Source organism: Ceratotherium simum, chromosome 19 (assembly GCF_057802395.1).
Source record: "Ceratotherium simum simum isolate JZ-2026a chromosome 19, ASM5780239v1, whole genome shotgun sequence".
Taxonomy (NCBI): Eukaryota; Metazoa; Chordata; class Mammalia; order Perissodactyla; family Rhinocerotidae; genus Ceratotherium; species Ceratotherium simum.
In genome coordinates this window covers 50,722,398-50,743,691 of record NC_141918.1, presented here as the reverse complement: position 1 = coordinate 50,743,691, position 21,294 = coordinate 50,722,398, and the positions used below count along the sequence as shown (strand labels likewise).

Sequence of the window (21,294 nt, the reverse complement as noted above, 5' to 3'; positions counted from 1 at the left end):
TACCATTTTATCAATTCAATTCGATTCCAGGCACTATTTGTTAAACACTTAGTATGTGCTACTAGGAGAATCACATCCGCTCTTGGGGTGAAGTCAACTCTTGAGTGGAGGAACGCAGCCAGGGGAGGTGAAAGAGGAAGCCGGGGCCCCGGAGAGTGGGAGGCCCCGAGGGAACAGGAGGGAGCTCAGCACCCTCGAGGTGGTAAATCCCACTCGACAGTTTTATTAAGGCAATGAGTAACAGAGGAACAAAGGCCAGTAACAGTCGTCAGTTCTAGAAAGATACCGTTCAGTCCTGCTCTTTACAGCCCATCCTTCTTTTCAGGCATTAACAACGAAGTCACAAAAACTGACATGAGTTACTTACTCATGGACAAGTTAAAATGCATGGAAGTTAAAACCTATTTAAAAAAAAAAAAGGAAAAGCAAAGAATACACTTAATCTGCAGGCCAGCACTTGTATTATGTGACATGGCTGCTTGCTTATTCAAGTGCCTTTAATCCTTTAGTGGCCTGAGCCACAGAGAGAAAGCAACATCTTTCACAGGAAGAAAAATGTATTTCAGAAAAGCCAATAGGACCCAATGAGTACATTTTATTTGCAGCTTAACAATGTAAACAACACAAAATTTGGTTCTACAGTTTCTAATTTACTGGGGGTTTTTCACAGGTCCTAATTATTCTGTATGTGGAATGGCCTCAATCTATATTTAGCTCTGAAAGTGGTCCACCCTCTGACCTTGGGCAAGACAACAGTTAGTCACTAACAACAAAATAGCAGAAAGAGAACTCAAGAATACAATCCCATTTACAATCACAACAAAAAGAAAAATATTAGGAATAAATCTAACCAAGGAGGTAAAAGACTTGTACACTGAAAACTATAAAACACTGTTGAAAGAAACTGAAAAAGACACAGAGAAATGAAAAGATATTCTGTGCTCATGGATTATAAGAATCAACATAGTTAAAATGTCTATACTTCCTAAAGCAATCTACAGATTCGATGCACTCCCCATCAAAGTTCCAACAACATTTTCCAGGAAAATAGAACAAAGAATCCTAAAATTTATATGGAACAGCAAAAGACCCTGAATAGCCAAAGGAATCCTGAGAAAAAAGAACAAAGCTGGAGGTATCACACTCCCTGATTTCAAAATATACTACAAAGCTCTAGTAATTAAAACAGCATGGTTCTGGCACAAAAACAGACACACAGATCAATGGACCAGAATCAAGAGTCCAGAAATAAAACCACACATCTACGAACAGCTAATTGTTGACAAGGGAGCCAAGAACATACAATGGAGACAGAAAAGTCCCTTCAATGAATGGTGTTGGGAAAACTGGACAGCCACATGCAAAGGAATGAAAGCAGACCATTATCTTACACCATACACAAAAATTAACTCAAAATGGATTAAAGACCTGAATGTAAGACCTGAAACCATAAAATTCCTAGAAGAAAACATAGGTGGTACACTCTTTGACATTGGTTTTAGCAGTGTGTTTTTGAATACCATGCCTACCCAGGCAAGGGAAACAAAAGAAAAAATAAACAAATCGGACTACATCAAACTAAAAAGCTTCTGCACAGCAAAGGAGACCATCAACAAAACGAAAAGACAACCCACTAACTGGGAGAAAATATTTGCAAATCACATATCCAATAAGGAGTTAATTTCCAAAATATACAAAGAACTCATATAACTCAACAACAAGAAAACGAACAATCTGGTTGAAAAACGGGTAGAGGATATGAACAGAGATCTTTCCAAAGAAGATATACAGATGGCCAACAGGAACATGAAAAGATGTTGGACATCACTAATTATTAGGGAAATGCAAATCAAAACTACAATAAGATATCACCTCACACCCGTCAGAATGGCTATTATTAAAAAGACAAGAAATAACAAGTATTAGAGAGGGTGTGGAGAAAAGGGAACCCTCACACACTGCTGATGGGAATGCAAACTGGTGCAGCCACTATGGAAAACAGTATGGAGATTTCTCAAAAAATTAAAAATAGAAATACCACATGATCCAGCTATTCCACTTCTGGGTATTTATCCAAGGAATTTGAAAAGATATATGCAACCCCTATGTCAGCATTATTCACAATAGCCAAGACTTGGAAGCAACCTAAGTGCTCCCCAATGGACGAATGGATAAAGAAGATGTGGTGTATATTTATATAAAGTGAAATACTACTCAGCCATAAAAAAGACAAAACTGTGCCATTTGCAAAAACATGGATGGACCTTGAGGGTATTATGCTAAGTGAAATAAGTCAGACAGAGAAAGACAAATACCACGTGATTTCACTCATATGTGGAAGACAAACAAACAAGCAAACACATAGAAATGGAGAACAGATTGGTGGTTACCAGAGAAGGGAGTCAGAGGAGGGAGAAAGGGGTAAGGGGCACATATGTATGGCGACAGATGGCAACTAGACTTTTGGTGGTGAACGCCAAAGATGTAGTCTATACAGAAGTCAAAATATAATGACGTATACTTGTAATTTATATGTTATAAACCAGTGTTACTGTAAAAAAAATTAATTAAAATTAAAAAAAGACAATGGTTAGTCGCATTTCCTGCTATGTAAAGGATTTGAAGACTTCAGATAAAAAGTGCTTTAATAACTCATCACAGGGCCGGCCCCGTGGCTTGGCGGTTAAGCGCACGCGCTCCACTACTGGCGGCCCGGGTTCAGATCCCGGGCGCGCACCGACGCACCACTTCTCCGGCCATGCTGAGGCCACGTCCCACATACAGCAACTAGAAGGATGTGCAACTATGACATACAACTATCTACTGGGGCTTTGGGGGGAAAAAAAAAAAGAGGAGGACGATTGGCAATAGATGTTAGCGCAGAGCCGGTCTTTCTCAGCAAAAAGAGGAGGATTAGCACGGATGTTAGCTCAGGGCTGATCTTCTTCACAAAAAAAAAAAAAAACTCATCACATTATTATTAAAGTTTTTTTCCTCGAATAATACTTATAGGGATAAGGAAGAATGAAAGTGGATCCCCAAGAAAATGAAAAGAAAATTCACTTATACCAGATGAAATGCAGTTAAACTAAGATTGGTTTTGGCAGGTCTCAGGATCTGTCATGATCCACCATGGCCCAGACTGACATACATCTGATACACCATGTCAGTAGTCATTCTGTTTATGGATACCTCTAACAAGTTTTGGTAACTATCAGAACCATATTTAAACATCCGTAAAACCAAAACACTGAGTCTACTTTCTGTGGATACATTTCTTAATTCACATCTGAAATATATATCTATTAGGATGCATTCAGCGGCAAGTAAAAAAAATTCCTGATTCAAATGGTTAAAAAATAAAGAAGTGTCATTGTCTCCTATAATCTAAGGTACAGTCGCTCTAGGGTTGGTTAATTTGGTGGCTTAAGATTATCAAGATTCACCTTCCTGGGTTAATCTCCAAAATATATAAAGAACTCATACAACTCAACAACAAAAAAATGAACAACCTGATCAAAAAATGGGCAGAGGATATGAACAGTCATTTTTCCAAAGAAGATATACAGATGGCCAAGCGGCACATGAAAAGATGTTCAACATCGCTAATTATTAGGGAAATGCAAATCAAAACTACAATGAGATATCACCTTAAACCCGTCAGAATGGCTATAATTAACAAAACAAAAACCAACAAATGTTGGAGAGGATATGGAGAAAAGGGAATCCTCATACACTGCTGGTGGCAATGCAAACTGGCGCAGCCACTATGGAAAACAGTGTGGAGATTTCTCAAAAAATTAAAAATAGAAATACCATAGGGGCCGGCCCCGTGGCTTAGCGGTTGAGTGCGCGCGCTCCGCTGCTGGCGGCCCAGGTTCGGATCCTGGGCGCGCACCAACGTACCACTTCTCCGGCCATGCTGAGGCCGCATCCCACATACAGCAACTAGAAGGACGTGCAACTATGACATACAACTATCTACTGGGGCTTTGGGGGAAAAAATAAATAAATAAATATATCTTTAAAAAAAAAAAAAGAAAGAAATATGATATGATCCAGCTATCCCACTACTGGCTATTTATCCAAAGAACATGAAATTAACAACACAAAGAGATTTACGCATCCCTGTGTTCATAGCAGCATTATTCACAATAGCCAAGACGTGGAAGCAATCCAAATGTCCAACAACCGATGAATGGATAAAGAAGATGTGGTATTTATATACAATGGAATACTACTCAGCCATTAAAAAAAGACAAAATCGTCCTGTTTGTAATAACAGGGATGGACCTTGAGGGTATTATGTTAAGTGAATTAAACCAGACAGAGAAAGACAAACACCGTATGATTTCACTCATATGTGGAAGATAAACAAATTCATGGATAGAGAACAGATTAGTGGTTACCAGAGGGGAAGGGGGTGGGGGGAGGGCAAAAGGGGTAAAGGGGCATATATATATGGTGATGGATAAAAACTAGACTATTAGTGGTGAACATGATGCAATCTATACAGAAACTGATAAATAATAATGGACACCTGAAATTACACAAGGTTATAAACCAATACAACCTCAATAAAATAATTGGAAAAAAAAAGAAGATTCACTTTCCTAGTCTTCCCTACTCGGCACATGTGCTTGTCATCACCTAGCCACTACAGTCTGCCAGAGTGTTATATTTAATTTTTAATAAAAATGTGATATCCACTGTTTAGTCAACTAAAATTAGGAAAGTGATTGCAAGTGTCTATAAATTATTTTGTTCAGCAAAAAAAGAAAAAAGCCCCCAAAAGTAAATGATTGAAAAAGAGCGTCATGCTAGTTAAAAAAAACTACCATATATGGATAAATGTATGTCACACTTATAAACTAAATTCTTGCTAAATGCACAGCTGGAGAACAAGCAGCGAAACTGTGAACCGCCTTTCCCTAAATCTTGTTATGCTAAGACCGACTTCTTAAGTACAAGCGTTTGCTTTGATCAGAGCTGTTAGCGATGATAATATATTTGGCAGCTATGGTTCCCTGGTATGAAATAACAAACCTGTGATGATCAAATGAAGTTTCCTTTACTCAGAGTCAGAAGCAAGACAAAATATTCACCTAAATACCCTAGTCAATAGAAGAGCAAACAGAACCACAGTTCATGAATTGACACAATATTGTTCTCTCGGTCAGCTACACTCAGTGCTTTAGGTATTGCATATAAAACATACTCAAGTCAGATAAAATATCAAAGGATCTTTATTGGTTAATGAAAAACGACAGAGAATTTAAACTTCATAAAGGGAAATAAGTATACTCGGTGTTTTTCTAACCCTCATTATCCCTCTGTTTTTACCAGAACAAGTTTCTCTGTAAAAGAAGCAAACTTGAATTGTCCAGGGCATTTTTATGCCATTGCTGTCCAGATCCCACAGATCAAGAAACAATACACAGATTTGTCACATTTGCTTAAACAACTTCCACAACCTTTTCTCTCCCTCTGAGCCCCTTTGTCTAAGGTCTCCTTCCTTCCTCTACAATGGTTATCTATCAGCTAACTAAGTGCAAAACTAATCTGAAGTCCCAGGTTTCCCAGGTACCCCTCGGCTACTTCATTCATACCCACAGCTTTAACTACTAACCTGATGCCACTGAACCCCACTTTCTCTCTCTCAGATATATCATCTGCGTCCCAGACTTCCCTCCTGGACATGTCACTTGATTGGGCCACAGGTGCTTCAAAACGTCCAAAATCGAACTCATCATCTTCTTGTCATCAAAATCTGTTTTCTCTTTTATCTTCTACTTCGGTGTAGGGCATTACAGTCTACCTAGCTGTCTAAAACCCAAATCTGGGAGCCATCCTAGACTTCTCCCTTGTCTTTCACAATCCACCCTGAAAATACTGACTCTCCTGCCTACTTAGATCTGCAACGCACCCCTCCTTCTCTGTCTCCACTGCAAATGCCAAGTGCAAGCCATTACCAGAACCTGCCCAGACTAGCACCAGAGACTCCTTACTCATCTTGCTGATTCAGGCTTCTGTTCTCTTTCAACCATCATGCTTTTACACGACTGGTGGAGTGGCCTTCTAAAGTACAAATCTGATGGTGTCATTTCAAGCTCCAAAATTTTTCATGGCTCCCATTCCCTACAAAATAAGATCTGAATTCAGATCAAATCTAAAGGATAAGTAATTCATGTGCAGAGTGAACCACTTACACTCCTCTGGGTCACTACTCAGCCTGGAAAACACCTCCCTTTCACTTGTCTGTCTCCCGACATTCTCATTTTTCAGCTCAAACCTTATTACCTCTTCTGTGCAGCCTTTCCTGACCATCCCAGGCCGAATCAGAAGTACCCTCACTTGGTTCCCATTAACTTCATTACAGTCATTACAGCCTTAAATTGAAACTGTTGGCGTGACTTCCCACCAGAAAATAAACTCTTGGAGAGTGTGGTGCCTGTTGGCCCATTTTTGATCTTGATCTTCAATATACAGCATAATGCTTGGCACTTGGTAGGTTCAATAAATGTCTGCTCAATAAATTGCACAAATAAATTACAGCAGCCATAAAGAGACTGCAGAAGTTGCAAAGCGAAGGAGGAGTCTCTATGTGCATAGCTGGCAGCTCAAATGCCCCCAGGGAGCTAGGAGTGACCCAACAGCTCAGGCAGCATCGATGCCTCCCCAGTTCACTCTGCCAGTGGGCCACAACCGAGAGCCCTGACTCACCACCATCACACTCCCCGCTCCAATTCCTATTTTAAGAGGAAATATATAACAAAAGAAGCGTACAGTGGAATTGGATTTTCAGACTGAGCTAGATAATGAGGATTTTATCACTTCTCTTCCAGTTAATCAGATGCAATTATAATCAAAGTCTAACTTTGGCAAAAACTAAAATACAACAATTTAACATAAAATAGAGAATTTGTGAATTATAATGAAGGAAGAAACTTCATGAGGTCACTCAGACCTGCAGGTTAGATGACCTCATAAGTGGTACTCTCTTTTCCACCTTAAAAGTAAAGACAGGGGCCGGCCTGGTGACCTAGTGGTTAGGTTCGCACGCTCCACTTCGGCGGCCCAGAGTTCACAGGTTCGTATCCCAGGTGCAGACCTACACATCACTCATCAAGCCATGCTGTGGCAGGCGTCCCACATGCAAAACAGAGGAAGATGGGCATGGATGTTAGCTCAGGGACAATCTTCCTCAAGCAAAAAGAGGAGAATTGGCAACAGATGTTAATTCGAGGCCAATCTTCCTCACCAAAAAAAAAAAAAAAGTAACATTTTACAAGTCCCTTAACACCTTGTTCCAGTGTTTACCATCTTTTAGTGTCCAAAGTATTTCCTAATTCCTAGAATAGTGTATTCCCAGTACAGATTAAGAAGAAATTGACTTCTTTTACTATACTAACCCTTCCTTAAGTCACTCTTCTAGCCTTCTCTGTCCTGGGCTTAAGAATTCTAGGGACCGGCCCTGTGGCTTAGTGGTTGGGTGCGCGCACTCCGCTACTGGCAGCCCAGGTTCGGATCCCGGGCGCGCACCGGCACACCACTTGTCCAGCCATGCTGAGGTGGCATCCCACATACAGCAACTAGAAGGATGTGCAACTATGACGTACAACTATCTACTGGGACTTTGGGGAGAAAAAGGGAAAAAAAAGGGAGGAGGATTGGCAATAGATGTTAGCTCAGGGCTGGTCTTCCTCAGCAAAAAAGAGGAGGATTGACATGGATGTTAGCTCAGGGCTGATCTTCCTCACAAAAAAAAAAAAAAAAGAATTCTACATACACTTTGTAATAACACAGCAGTAACAGTGGGCACTGGTGAGTGAGCACCGAGCACGTGTCAGGCATGATGCTAAGTGCTTTTCGTGCTTATCTTGGTCAGTCCTACAACATCCTGATGAGGTCACCACCATTATTAGCCCCATCTTAGAGACAGGTTTGGAGTCGTTAAGTTTTGTGCACAAGGTCGCCAGCTGGGAAGTGCCAGAGACCATTAGAACAGGTCTGACTGACTCTAGGAACTTCTGGGTCACTATGCTCTTCTCTCTGGAGCCCTCCCTCTCTCTCCACTATTCTGCATCCTCTCCAATTCCTCCAGGCTTCAGTGGAATGCTGAAGAATTTAACGAGTTTCCCATGTTTGTCTCTTGTGCTTTCTCCACATTATCAAGTCAATTTTTTAAATGACACTACATTAAATAGAATAGATTTGCCAACTTTATGTTTTTCCCATAGCCAAAAAAAAAATAGTGAAGTTTTTATCTTCACTATTGAATTTATACACATAAATTATATACAAATATGCATATGCAATATAAAATACTACATAAATGCATAAATTAAAGCACCTGATATAGATATATACATTTTTATTTTGATTTTTATTTATTTATTTTTTGCTGAGGAAGATTAGCCCTGAGCTAACATCTGATGCCAATCCTCCTCTTTCTGCTGAGGAACATTGGCCCTGGGCTAACAACTGTGCCCATCTTCCTCTACTTTATATGTGGGACGCTTGCCACAGCATGGCTTGATAAGCGGTGTGTAGGCCCATGCCCAGGATCCAAACCTGCAAACCCCAGGCCACCGAAGCAGAGCACATGAACTTAACCACTACGCCACTGGGCCAGCCCCCACATTTTTATTTTTTAAATGCACCAACGTTAATCACGTGCCAATTTAGGAAAAGCATTACAAATAATGCAAATCCATAATAACATGAAATGGGTGTTCCGATGTTAGGAAAGTAAGAATACTGTTGCAATAAGTATTCTAATACAATGAGTATTGCTATTATAGTATTGTTATATATTAATAACTAACATTTTTATAACACTATATGTCAGGCACTGTGCTAAGCACTTTTAAAACACTAATAAGCATTTTTAGTGTGGTGGGAAAATGTATTCAGAGGCAATCAGGCAATATGATGGGCTAGTTCACCATAACTTTTGGCAACTGGAAGGGTCTCCTAACACTAATTTCCTATACCCTAATGGCTCTGTTTGACTGCAGACCTTGCACGCCAATCATTTCATTCACGTAGTTTTTCTTTTTATTTGGAATTCAATATTTACTTTCATGTTTTCTAAAATACACTTAAAACTGAAGGCTCTACAAATAAATCATGAAATAACATCAATTATTACTGCATCATTCTAGCAGCGATGCTTAATTTGTCAGATAGTGAAATCTACCTCATGGCACCGCCCTGTAATATGTAGGGAGCCTCGGGCATCATATAGATCATAAGGTTTGAAACCAGGCCAAAACATGGTTGGATTTCAAATTAGCCTGAGCCACAGCTGTCACTTGGTGTTAGCATCCAGATTAATAGCTGATACACCAGTTAAAATATAGTGAGCCATCACTAAGATTAATTCTCTCAGTTACCTATCCTGAAGCTTCCTCCAACTCAAGCAGATGTAAAGAAATAAGCTAAGATTTCCAATTATCAGTTGCTTTTCATTTTTATTAGGGGCATATTACAACGAAATGGCAAACACTTTCTTTTTAGAAGACATGTTTCATCAAAGAAACATTGAAAAGAGGACAATTAGATTACAAAAGGGAACAAGATTGGCATTTGAAATACAGTATTTGAACATGTCCAAGGTTCTACCTTTCTAAGAACATTATGCCTTCTAGGTAGGAAGATATAAGTCCCAGTTAAACCAGGATGTTCCTGGTTATCTCCTTTCATCCCAGCATAGTACACTTACCAGTGGACCATCTGAATGATAAATCATATGGTCACTCAATTTCTGTGTCATAAAATACATAATTAAATACCCTGTACTCAGCTCTGATTAAACTACTTGATCATTTTAAACAGAGAAAATTTTCAACTGTGAAAGTTTTCAACTGAAAAAAAATGTACAGTTTTCTCAGATGATACACTGTCTTTTCGCTTTTCCCTCTTCTAACATGCTTGAAATAGAGTCATCTTAATCGGTCTAAGTAGAGGTGAAATTTTCTTAATCATCTCCCTGTCAGCCTGCGCGAAAGAAAACAAGACAAATTTTTTGGTCCTGCCCACCACAAAACAGACATTCCTATATTATAGAATATCAGTGTCACATAATAATGATTTTTAAATGAGTCATTTCATATAGATATGCTAGAGTCACATACCTACAAGACAGATGGTATGACCACATACCACAAAATGCCTAAATGGAAATTAAAGAGGGAGGGAGAAAAAAATTAAAGAGAGAAGAATCACTGGCTTATATTTTATATAGAGATAGCTGAGTAGCCATCAAAATTAATTAGTTGGAAGAAACGGCTGGAAATATTGATCAAAATTAAGTTTGGAGAGTTGTCTGAGGAGTAAATGTTTTCATGGTTTCCTTGAACTCAAGCAGCAGGTCTTAAGAATTTAGGCCTCAGTGCTTAGGATTTATACTCTTAAAAATTACTGACAATCTCCCCACCTCCAAGAGCCTTTGTTTATGTTTATCAATTAATTCATTTCAAATATCAACAATAAACCCCTTATAATAAATAATAAATGAAACATTATCATAAATGTTTATGTAAAACAACTACCTTTTTAAATTAGAAAATTTTATAGTGAGAAGAATGACATTTTACATTTTTGCAATTTTCTTTAATGTCTGGCTTAAGCAAAGATAGCTTTATCTTCATATCTGATTCTGCATTCAATCTGTTGCAATATGTTGTTTCACTTGAAGTATAAGAAAAATCCAACCTCACATAGATATATAGTTGGAAAAGGGAGGAGAATAACAGCCTTTTCAGATAATTTTGGATATTCTTCTTTGATCCTATATCAAAACTCAACAAGTTATAGTCTTAAAGTTTAGTTGCAATGTGGAATCTTAAAACTTATCAATGAACTTTTCAAACTCTTTATAGTCAAATCTTTTGGTCTATCTCGAACTTTTAATGGATCTTTCATCCATGCATATCTTTATTACAACATATATTGGTCATTTAAAAAATATTGATTCACTAAGTTTTCCAGATCTTCCATATTTTGACACATTTAATTATGCAACATCAAAAAAATATTCATTAATATCAGCCCATCTCATTAGGAAAGTCTCTAAGTATGGATTGCCCAGGGGCACAAGTTCACTTCTGGAGGTGATGGAGATGTTCATATCTTGATGGTGATAATGGTTTCACAGTGTATACATATGTTAAAAATTCACGACTTACATACGTGCAGGATCTGCATATAAGTTATACTTCAGTAAAGTAAAAACAGGTAGTGTGATGATGAAAAACAAACTGGGAAAATGGAGTTCATTATTCTACTCTGTGCTCTCTACTTTTATGTATGGAAAATTTTATGTATTTTATGTATGGAAAATTATCCATAACAAAAAGTGGGAAAAGTCTTCAAGTTTTAGGAAACTATCAAACTCATGGTCATAGATTAGAGTTTTCCAAAATTCTTATTTTTTGCCTGAAAGCTTGAATTTTACCATTAGTAGTAAATAAGGTCAGTTGTCCTTGATGTGACAGGTTTATTTATTTTCAAGAAACTGTCTGCCAAATACCCAAGTGTGAAAAGGAGAGTCTGTGAGTCATTCTTCAAGAAAAAATGGTGTTCCATGAAAGCAAGTGGCTACTGTAGCTTGTAGCTGAAACAATAAGGCGAGTGCTTTTCCCCAGACCCCTGCTTCAACATGCAGCAGAGCGCGCCCTGTGCATTTCCTATTTTTGTTACACAGAATATCAAAGGACACATGTGGAGACAGATTAGATAAAATTAATAATTCTTACTACTCAGCAAGAATATTCTTACACGAAACTGGCTTTTTAACAAAAATTTTTTAATTGCAACTGCCTTGATCCATACTGGCCACACACAGTTTTACCCACCACTGTTTCTGCAACATTAGTATAAATGTTAACCCAGTGGAAAAAGGCAAATAATGTCTTAGTATATATTATAAAAATAGTTTTGCCCTCCCAGACCCTTAAAAGTACCCCAGGGACCACGAGGGACTCATGGACCAAACTTGGAGAACTACTGAACTAAAGTATATTTTAAAAGGATTTAAAACCCAACAAAAGTGTAGCCTTGTAAATTTTGTAAATTATCAGAATCTTAAATAATTCGTAAGATAAGCACTGTGAAGGACATTTTTCTATGGCAAAAAGTAAATGATTCACTTGAGAAAAATAAACATTCAAGCACATATCTATTGCCAATAACCTTCTCCACTAAGTGGACCCTCAAGTGGGCATATGGCATTTAAGCAATACAAACATTTTCAAATTAAACATTCTAAAAATTTATTATTTATCATTGATCTGACAAAGGTTCAGATTTAAGGATTCTAGAAAGCTCGATTTTTGTCCTAGCTGTGCCTTTCACCCAATGAAGAAAAATTGTTGACTTCCTTCTCCCTCCACCCCCTCCTAGCACAACCACCAGTGGGTCAATTACATTGACAGTATTATCTTCCATAAAGGAGACCTTCATGCCTACACACTGAAACTGGGCAAGATCCAGAGCTCTCAGAGCTCTGCCCTGGCCCCTAAGGGTAAAGGAGCACTGAAGATTCGGACACCAAAGTCAGAGCTGAGGGTTTCCCCAGATGCAACTCCAAAAGTCCTTTCCTTTTGGCTGAACTACCACCTAGATACAACTACTTAAATCCCTGGGTGGACCAGGACAAGCCCTTAAGACTGACAGGATTGGTCTAAACTGCCCAGGTCTCTTAAGGGTGAGTCCCAAAAAGCAGGGACATTCGGATAGAACAAATTCATTGACTTAAGTCACTCAGAATCTTATAGTATTTCAGCCCGTAAAGTCTTGAGTCTGGTTTCTAGCTGTTTGGCATTGGACACAGACTGAATTGACTATAGGTACAATGACTGTTACTTACTTGACTACAACCCTTTTCCTCTTCTGTCACCATATCTGTGCAGACCTGTATACTTCTATTTGAGCCAATGGTTGGCCCAACACTAACCCCCTCATTGCCTCTGTGCTACAGTCTGAAACTAATTGAAAGTCTTATCTTTAGGATCCAATTCTGTGTCATTAAGTCGAGTATTAAACTTCACCCTCTTTTTATCCCACATCTATCCACTCAGTCTCCTTTATGACATATTCATTGCCTTGGTATACGTGACTGAGCCCACCTCCTTTCCTACCTCCCTCACCAACTCCTCGTACACAAACCTAGCAATCTCCCCCTCCATGGCTTCCTTAGCTAACCAGACTGTACATTCAACCACTACAGTCTCTGTAGGGTGCCTCCTGTCACTAATATTGCCTCCACTCTGCTTCCTAACCCATTGCTTATTGCCCTCTGCAAATCATACCTATTGCTCCTGGAAAGTGTCCTTTCTCTACTAACCATCAGTCTGCTCCTCACTCTCATCCTATTCTTCTGAACTCTGCCATTCCTCACCCCCACACTCTTCTAGAAAGGTAAAACTATAAGCTTCTTCCACTGTGTCCTATCAAAGCCCATTATTGTTATAGACAAAGCCCTACTCATCTATTCCTCCTCCCTCTTCATTTCTCAGATGTAGTCTTAGCTGCCCAGTGACTCTGCATTACTCTTAAGGACTACATCTTATACTTCTCTGTATCTCATGATACCCAAGAGAGGAGTACACACATCGTACACACTCAATAACATTCACTAAATTAATGATGAATAATTATTATTAAACCGAAAAACAGCTGGGGTCCCCAGAAAATCATTCCACTTCTGCTTGCAAAAGTTATAAAGAAATATACTGGCCTGCAAAAAAGCACCTTCTAGACCTTTCCAAATTCCCCAGTGCCTCCTATAAGATATGTCTGACAGCTGACAGTAAACCAGTCTTTGCAAGCAGTAAATTGCTCATCAATTTTACAAACGGTGTCCTTTAGTCAATTACCCTCCCTAAGGAAATATAAATGGAACATAGCTGCCTGAGAAAAAGTAATTCACCCAACTCCAGTAAGTAGCTCACAGAGAACAGCATTCACCACTCTAGGCTATCTGACCCGTATTTCATTCCTGGTTTCACCAGGAAGAATTGGTTTTTTACTTTTTTTGGCGGGGGGGGGGATTTTAGCTGGTTAGTACAGCTAGGTTTGCAAGGAGTTGTAGCCCAATATTAAGTAGGCATAATATCACCCAAAGTTTTGATTATAAGAGAACTAAAATGTAGTACCTTTTCTTGTATCTGAAAATATGAATGTTGCCTCCGTATCCTAGCAAACTCCCTCAACACTCCACACCAAGGTGTACAATGGCAGCAGATGGAGAGGAAAATGTTCAGCCTGGACAGGTGCAGTAGGCACAGGGAACAGCAACAGCTATCAGGGCATCCAAACTCAGATGCCTTCAGGAGCCAAGCAGGTAGGGGGACCAAATCCAGCAAATTGTATAAGAAGAACAACAGAGTAAGGGGGAGTGATAAAGGGTCACTGTGCCTACTGCCCATCCAGGAAAGCACTGCCAGGCAAGAATGTGGGATCAATGTGGCTACATTTCCTATTGTTTGGAAGGCGGCAGAAACTCAGATTTTTTTTTACATAAAATCAGCCCAATATTGGCAAGTTATTCAAATTAGACAAACAAACAAACAAAAAACCCTGTGCAAGTCAAGTACAACACGAATGGCTGCTAATTTGCAATCCTTGGAACACACAGTAAGGTTAGTGGGGTGTAAAAAATATTATAAAAATCTATTCCTAAAACGAAACCCCTACTTCACACTCACTATTTGTAACTGGATTTCTGTGTTAATCCTCTGTGTCTTAGTAATCATATTAATGAACAAACCAGGTAGATTAAAAGCTCAAATGCAAAAACAAGAAGAAAATATGAATGAATACATATCAAATCTTTGGCTTGGAGATGACTCTAGTCATAATAATTAAAGAAATCACAGGAGAACATTTTTTAATCCATAATTTAACAAAAATTTAAAACATTTAATATGAAAAATACCTTGTGACCAAAATTAAATGCAAAATAAAACCTGGAAAATATGTGACGCCAATATAGCAAAGGGCTAATTATCTTTACTCTAAAAAAACCTCACAAACTGGTAAGAGACAGAAGAAGAAGGAACTCCAATGCTTGACGGACGAGGACGGCTTGCTGTTCCAGTCCCTAACCCAGCTCAAAGCAGTGTGCCCTGTGGGACTGGGGTTGAGACAGCTGCAAAGCCACACACGGGATTAGGAGGGGGAAACAAGCACAATAAGATGCACTCTTGAAAAAACTTAAAAAGCACCAGAGGAAACTGAGTGTCACAAAAGACCCAACAATAGAAGAATTCATATCCAAGGAACTAGAGATTTAAAAAATAATAAAAGAACATTAAAAATTAACTATATTGAAATCCTCCAAGAGATAAATGAAAGAACAGTACCTATGGAGCAAAGAAAGAACAGGAAAATACAAAAAAGAATCAAATGGAAATCTTGGAAATGAAGCATACAGTCATTGATATTTAAAAAAAAAAAAGATGCCCTAAATGATATAATTGAGACAGTCGAAAAGAAAATCGGTGATTTAGAATCTAGCACTTTCCAAGAATGCACCATTAACAAATTAAGAGATAGGAAATATGCAAATCAAATAAATTCTCTCCCCAGAAAAATTCACATATGCACCTACATACAAAGTTTCATAAACAATTTCAAGAGGTTCCCATAGTCCTTGACACCCAACTTCAACCCTAGCACTCTGACTACAAACTATCCCATGATCTGAAATCTGTCCCCCTCTATTAACGCATACAGTAAAACGCTGGTTCAAGATTCAGAAAACAGACACTAAATTTGAGTTAGGATCCAATCAAAGAGAAGCCAAACCAACGTAAACCAATTAAATCTGATTAAGAAATGAAATTCACAAAGAAAAGAGTCCCAAATCCTGCTAAATATTGTCTGTTACAAAATTCAGGTAAGATCAAAAAAATCAGTAGTTATCCATAGCAAATAAAAGAACTCTAGTGTGTATAAAATTGGTAATCATAACATTATCATTTTAGTGGCACATATTATTTTAAAGCTCATACTGGCATCACAACATACGACAGAAAAAAATAGAGTATTCGTAATAGGCAAAAACCATTTTTTTTAAATAACATTAAATGATGGGTGTGGGGCTACAAGACTGGTGGAGTCTGAAAGAAGCTCAATTGCTCTGAATTAGAAAAGGTGAGAGACAAAGAAGCCTGAGGGGAAAATCTACAGAAATTGACTAAAATGAGGGGAATTTTAGAGACTAAGCTGGAAAAGAGCAATAAAAGAGAAAATTCAGTGGCTGGAACATAGTGTTTTGGGGGAAGCGGAACAGAGCTGTCTAATGGCAGCACAGATAATGTAAGCTATAGGCTGCATAATGCAGTCCTACAGCATCTTCCATAAAATCTACACATTGCTTGCTTTTTTCTTTATTTTGATTTTTAGTGGGAGAGGCAATGAAGCACTGAGTTCTCCTTCAAGGTTGGCTTAAAGTAATTACAGAGAAGATATGGAAAGCTAGACAAAATCTGTATTACACAAGAAGGATTAAATTTGCCTTTTACAATGAACCTAAGCAGAAATGTTTGGTCCTCATCAAAGCTTCCATGGAAGACATCTCTCTGTTACAGAGATTCTGAAAACACAAAAGTCTTCCTACAAATAGACTTGAAATGCTTTAGAACATAAAGTTCAAACAACATACTGAATACCTTCTGTTTAAGATAACTAATATCTCTGGAGGGTCAAATGATGACTTCTCTGAAGATCTCTAGTGAGAATTTGGAAATAAAATTGTGTCTCTTGAACATTTTTGTAAATGCTTGAATAAACTTCAGTATTAAGATTCTTTCAGGATGCATATTTCCATAGGTTTTCTTCAAGCTGATGTGGAGAGATATATCTTGGTTGAAGACCTTGAAATATTTAGATACATGTATTTATCTTCTTTGAGTATTTTCATGTTACTTCAAAAGTATACAAATCAGGTGGTCTTGAGGTTCACATTTAATAAGAATAGTGCCTGGTTTGAAACAGTAAATTTGAATCACAACAGATCAGGCTCCTTTGAAATACATTCACATTGCGAATGAGGGGAATAGCCCTGTTCTGGTTAAAAAAAATCTTCATTTGGTGTACACACTTTCACTTGGAAACATAATTGTGTATGAGTCTTTCTTATCACACACCATATCCCTGAGAAGACGATAGAAGCATTTATGTATGAATCTTTGTTTCGCCTCAAAACATGTTTCCCTTAGGGAAGAAATTGAAGGACAGGTTTTCAATCTTTGCAGGTCACCTACAAATGCTGCTTCTTCTCAGAGTAAAACTTTCCTGCCTGGAACATTCTATTCCTAATTAAAAGCAGCAGACATGAAAATGCCTGGTGTGGATGGTGTGGTCACACAGGACTTCACTGGAGAAAATGCTTTCTTCATATTCATGAAATAAAATTAAACTGAAATACACTTTGAATCAATATTTCAAGACTTCATTATAACTATATTTAAAGCACGAAAGTATAAAAACTATAGTTCTAAATCTTGACTGATAATTATGAATACTAAATATATTCTAAACACAAAATTTTCAATGTATTATTCCCAAAACACAATATTTAGGAAAATGTCATTGAAAAAAAAGTATAACCAGCCCTAAATATTTGCCAAAATAAAATGATGCTAAAGAAATCAAAAATAAAGATAATAAATAATTTTTCAATGGCACTCACCAATCACAATTGAAGACTCACAGTGATAATAACCATTACTTTGTTTCTTCTTCAGCATGGAGCAAAGATCTATGCGATGTACCACTTCTTCTCCAAATCTGTGACTGATAAATTTTTCATAGAGTTCGGGGTCTATTTTTTTCACTCCCTTGAAATGACAAAACAAAAATCACATCAATCAATCATTTCACCTAGGCAGTCAGTTCATATTTACATCACATTCTTAGAACCTGATAATACATTTTCGTATACAGTACTGCCTACTGGCATTTGAAACTGGATACCACAGACTTGTTGTAGAGTTGTTTTTAAAGCCTCTCTGCCTAGGATGAGTTGTATTAAAAAAAATCATTGAAGAGTGTTGGGTTAAATTTGGCAGCATTCAAAACTTCATATACTTTAAGCTTCAGAAATAAGGAAGTATATCAAGTTAAAATTTGAGATATCAAGAGAAAAGTAATCATCTCCAACAAGAATGGAGAAATGGGTGAATTTTCAAAAAGTGATACGGATCCTAACGTTTTATAGTGTGTAAAATGTTTTTTTTACTTTTAAAGATTTTATTTATTTATTTTTTTTCCCCCCAAAGCCCCAGTAGATAGTTGTATGTCATAGCTGCACATCCTTCTAGTTGCTGTATGTGGGACGCGGCCTCAGCATGGCCGGAGAAGCGGTGCGTGCCCGGGATCCGAACCCGGGCCACCAGCAGCAGAGCGTGCACACTTAACTGCTAAGCCACGGGGCTGGCCCTAGAATGTTTTAATAAGAAGGATGCAACTTTTAAACTCCTTATGTAAGAACCATCTGAAAGATAAGTAAAGGTTATTCAAATTGGAATAGGGGGTCAGTGATCTTCCAAGTCCTTCTCCTCCTGCCCCTCCTTACTCTCAGTGCCTTTCAGAGCAGGCAGAGGGCTGGTTGTACACCTGCAGTTTTCCAGCACAGGGGAAAGAAGGTCTCCCCTCCCCTTACTACACAATGGTCCTGCACTCAGTGGCATAGTCCCAAAATACAGTCTGTAAGATGAAGGCACAATACTTCACAGGGCAATTTACCGGCTGACCATGTGCGAACTTTTCCTTTTAATTTACAATTTTTTTTATATTACCTTGGCAATACTTGTCATTTGTTAAAAATGAGAAAATATGAAGAATCTAGAAAAAAGACAATAAAAATCACTCATGATCCTGCTATTTACATAAAATACATTAACAGTGGGACATGTATCCTTTAGGTCTTTTTCTGCGCATATAAATTATTTTCAGATTATATTTATATATCTTACTAAAATATAATAGAATACGTATTTTCCCTTTTTAGTCACAAAAATTTATTACAAAACTTTTTAAATAGATATGAATATTAAAAAACTAAAATTAAATCACCCCAAACTGCTACTACTATAATTTTGTTATGTATTCTATTTTTCCTATGAAAAAATAGTACTTTTTTCTTCTTTATAGGAATGTCGTTGGGCCGTGGGTACTATTTGATAACCAGCTTTTTTTTTCAGTTAATATGTCACATCAATAAATAATATACAGATGTGCAAAATATCTTTATGTCTCCATAGTACTCCACTGTATGGAGATATCATAATTTATTCTTCCAATTCTTTACTACTGTACATTTACATTACTCTTGATTTTTAATGTTATATTTAACATGTTTTTATTGATATATGTTTTTGTTCTGTGTCCAAACTGAGCCCCTCATCTTTCCTAACTGCTCCACTGAGACTTGCCCATCTCAGTTAACAGTCACTCCATTCTAGCTGATCAGGCGGAGAGCCTTGGGGTCATCCTCGATTCCCCTCTTTCTCTCAACCCCACCTGCAATCAAATCGTGTTGGCTTTCCCTTCAAAACATACCCCGTCCTCACCAGCCCCTCGCTGCCTCTGTCCAAGCCGCCTGTTCCAGTCTTTCACCGGGATTATCCCAGGGCCCTCTGTTCTCCCACCTCTGCCTCCTCTACAGCCAGAGTGATCCCATAAAACACACATCGGATCAGGTCACTCCTCTGCTCAAAACTCTCCAGAGGGTCCCCACTTGTCTCCAAGGAAGAGCCAGGTTCCCCAGCACAGCCGCGAGGTCCTGTTCTGCCCCCTTGTACTTCCCGGGCCCTGTCTCCTGCTCTTTCCCCTTCACCCCCTCCAGACTCCCTGACCTTCTCCCTCTTCCTTGAACATGCCAGGTGCAAAGCCTTTGTCCTGTGTGTTCCCTCTTCCTGGACTGTTCTTCCCCCAGAGACGCCCAGGCCCATCTCCCATCTCCTTCATTCCTTGCTCAAACAGTACTTTGTTAATAGGGCCTCACCTGACCACCCCACTTAATTTGTACTCTTACCCCAAGAGGTAGTCCCAGACCCTCTCTACCTTTCTCTCTTTATATATTGATGTTTATTTTTCCATAGCATTTATCATCTTCTAACATACTGTGTAATTATTTTATTCTGTTCATTTTTCATTGTCTGTCATTATCCGTCTCTCCCCATTAGAACGTAAGCTCCACACGGGAAAGGATTTTTGTCTGATCATTATTCACTGAAATATCCCCGGGCCTAGGACAGTGCTCAACATGGAGCAGGGGTCAGTAAATAATTGTCACCAACGCAAAGGAGAAGACTTTCAAGATGAGAATGGTTTACATCAATTGCTGTTCATTCACAACTCAACAAGAACGAAACCAAGTGGATTTCCTTTGATTTGGTGAGTAGAACGCCTCAAGAGAGGCAGCAGAGCGTAACGCTGAGGAGCAGTCAGAATGTGAGCTCAAATCCCGGCTCTGACACCTTCAGCCATGTGGCTTCACTTCAGTTTCCCCAACTGAAACATGAGGTTAATGAGAGTACCTACCTCAGAGTGTTATGTGGATGAAATAAGTGAATTTATAGAAGTGCTTAAAACACTGAAATATAGTAAATACTAAAATGTGTGCGTGTGCGTGTGTATAATTATCATTAGTGAACTTTAGGCAATAATTTCCGTAGAGATAAGATTTCAGAAATTAAAAAAAAGTTCTGAGTAAATGGAAGCTGACCATTCTTATTTCTCTTTTAAATGATTTTTCATGTGTGTCTGTGTGTTTGCGGGTGGGGGGGCGTCGGAATTCTTTTAGATCAAACAGGAGAAGATTAGTGATAACTTAGCAGAAAAAGGAGGGCCTTCAGTTTTCAAGATACCAATGCTGGCACTGGCTAGCCACTATAATCCCCATTTCAGTTTTGTAAGATGTCATTACTTTTTTAAAGTAAGAAATAAGGGAAACATAAGAATGACTCTAATCTGGGGCTGGCTCGGTGGCGTAGTGGTTAAGTGTGCGCCCTCCGCTGCTGGCAGCCCAGGTTCAGATCCCAGGCACGCACAGCCACACCACTTGTCAGGCCATGCTGTGGCGGCGTCCCATATAAAGTGGAGGAAGATGGGCACAGATGTTAGCCCAGGGCCGGTCTTCCTCAGCAAAAAGAGGAGGATTGGCATGGATGTTAGCTCAGGGCTGATCTTCCTCACACACAAAAATAAATAAATAAAATAAAACAAACAAATTAAAAAAAACAAGAATGACTCTAATCTGTTATGCTAATTAATTTA

The 21,294-nt window shown here is 38.5% G+C and overlaps 1 protein-coding gene across 4 annotated transcripts in view; it reads right to left on the bottom strand.

Moving 5' to 3' along the window:
- AKAP7 (A-kinase anchoring protein 7) overlaps positions 1-21,294 on the bottom strand; it is a 142,931-nt gene that overhangs the window by 43,404 nt on the left and 78,233 nt on the right. For all 4 annotated transcript variants that reach the window (XM_087444119.1, XM_087444117.1, XM_087444116.1 and 1 more), the window contains exon 7: positions 17,705-17,852. In XM_087444119.1, coding sequence (XP_087300245.1) covers positions 17,705-17,852 — 148 coding nt within the window. The remainder of the gene's footprint in view (positions 1-17,704; positions 17,853-21,294) is intronic.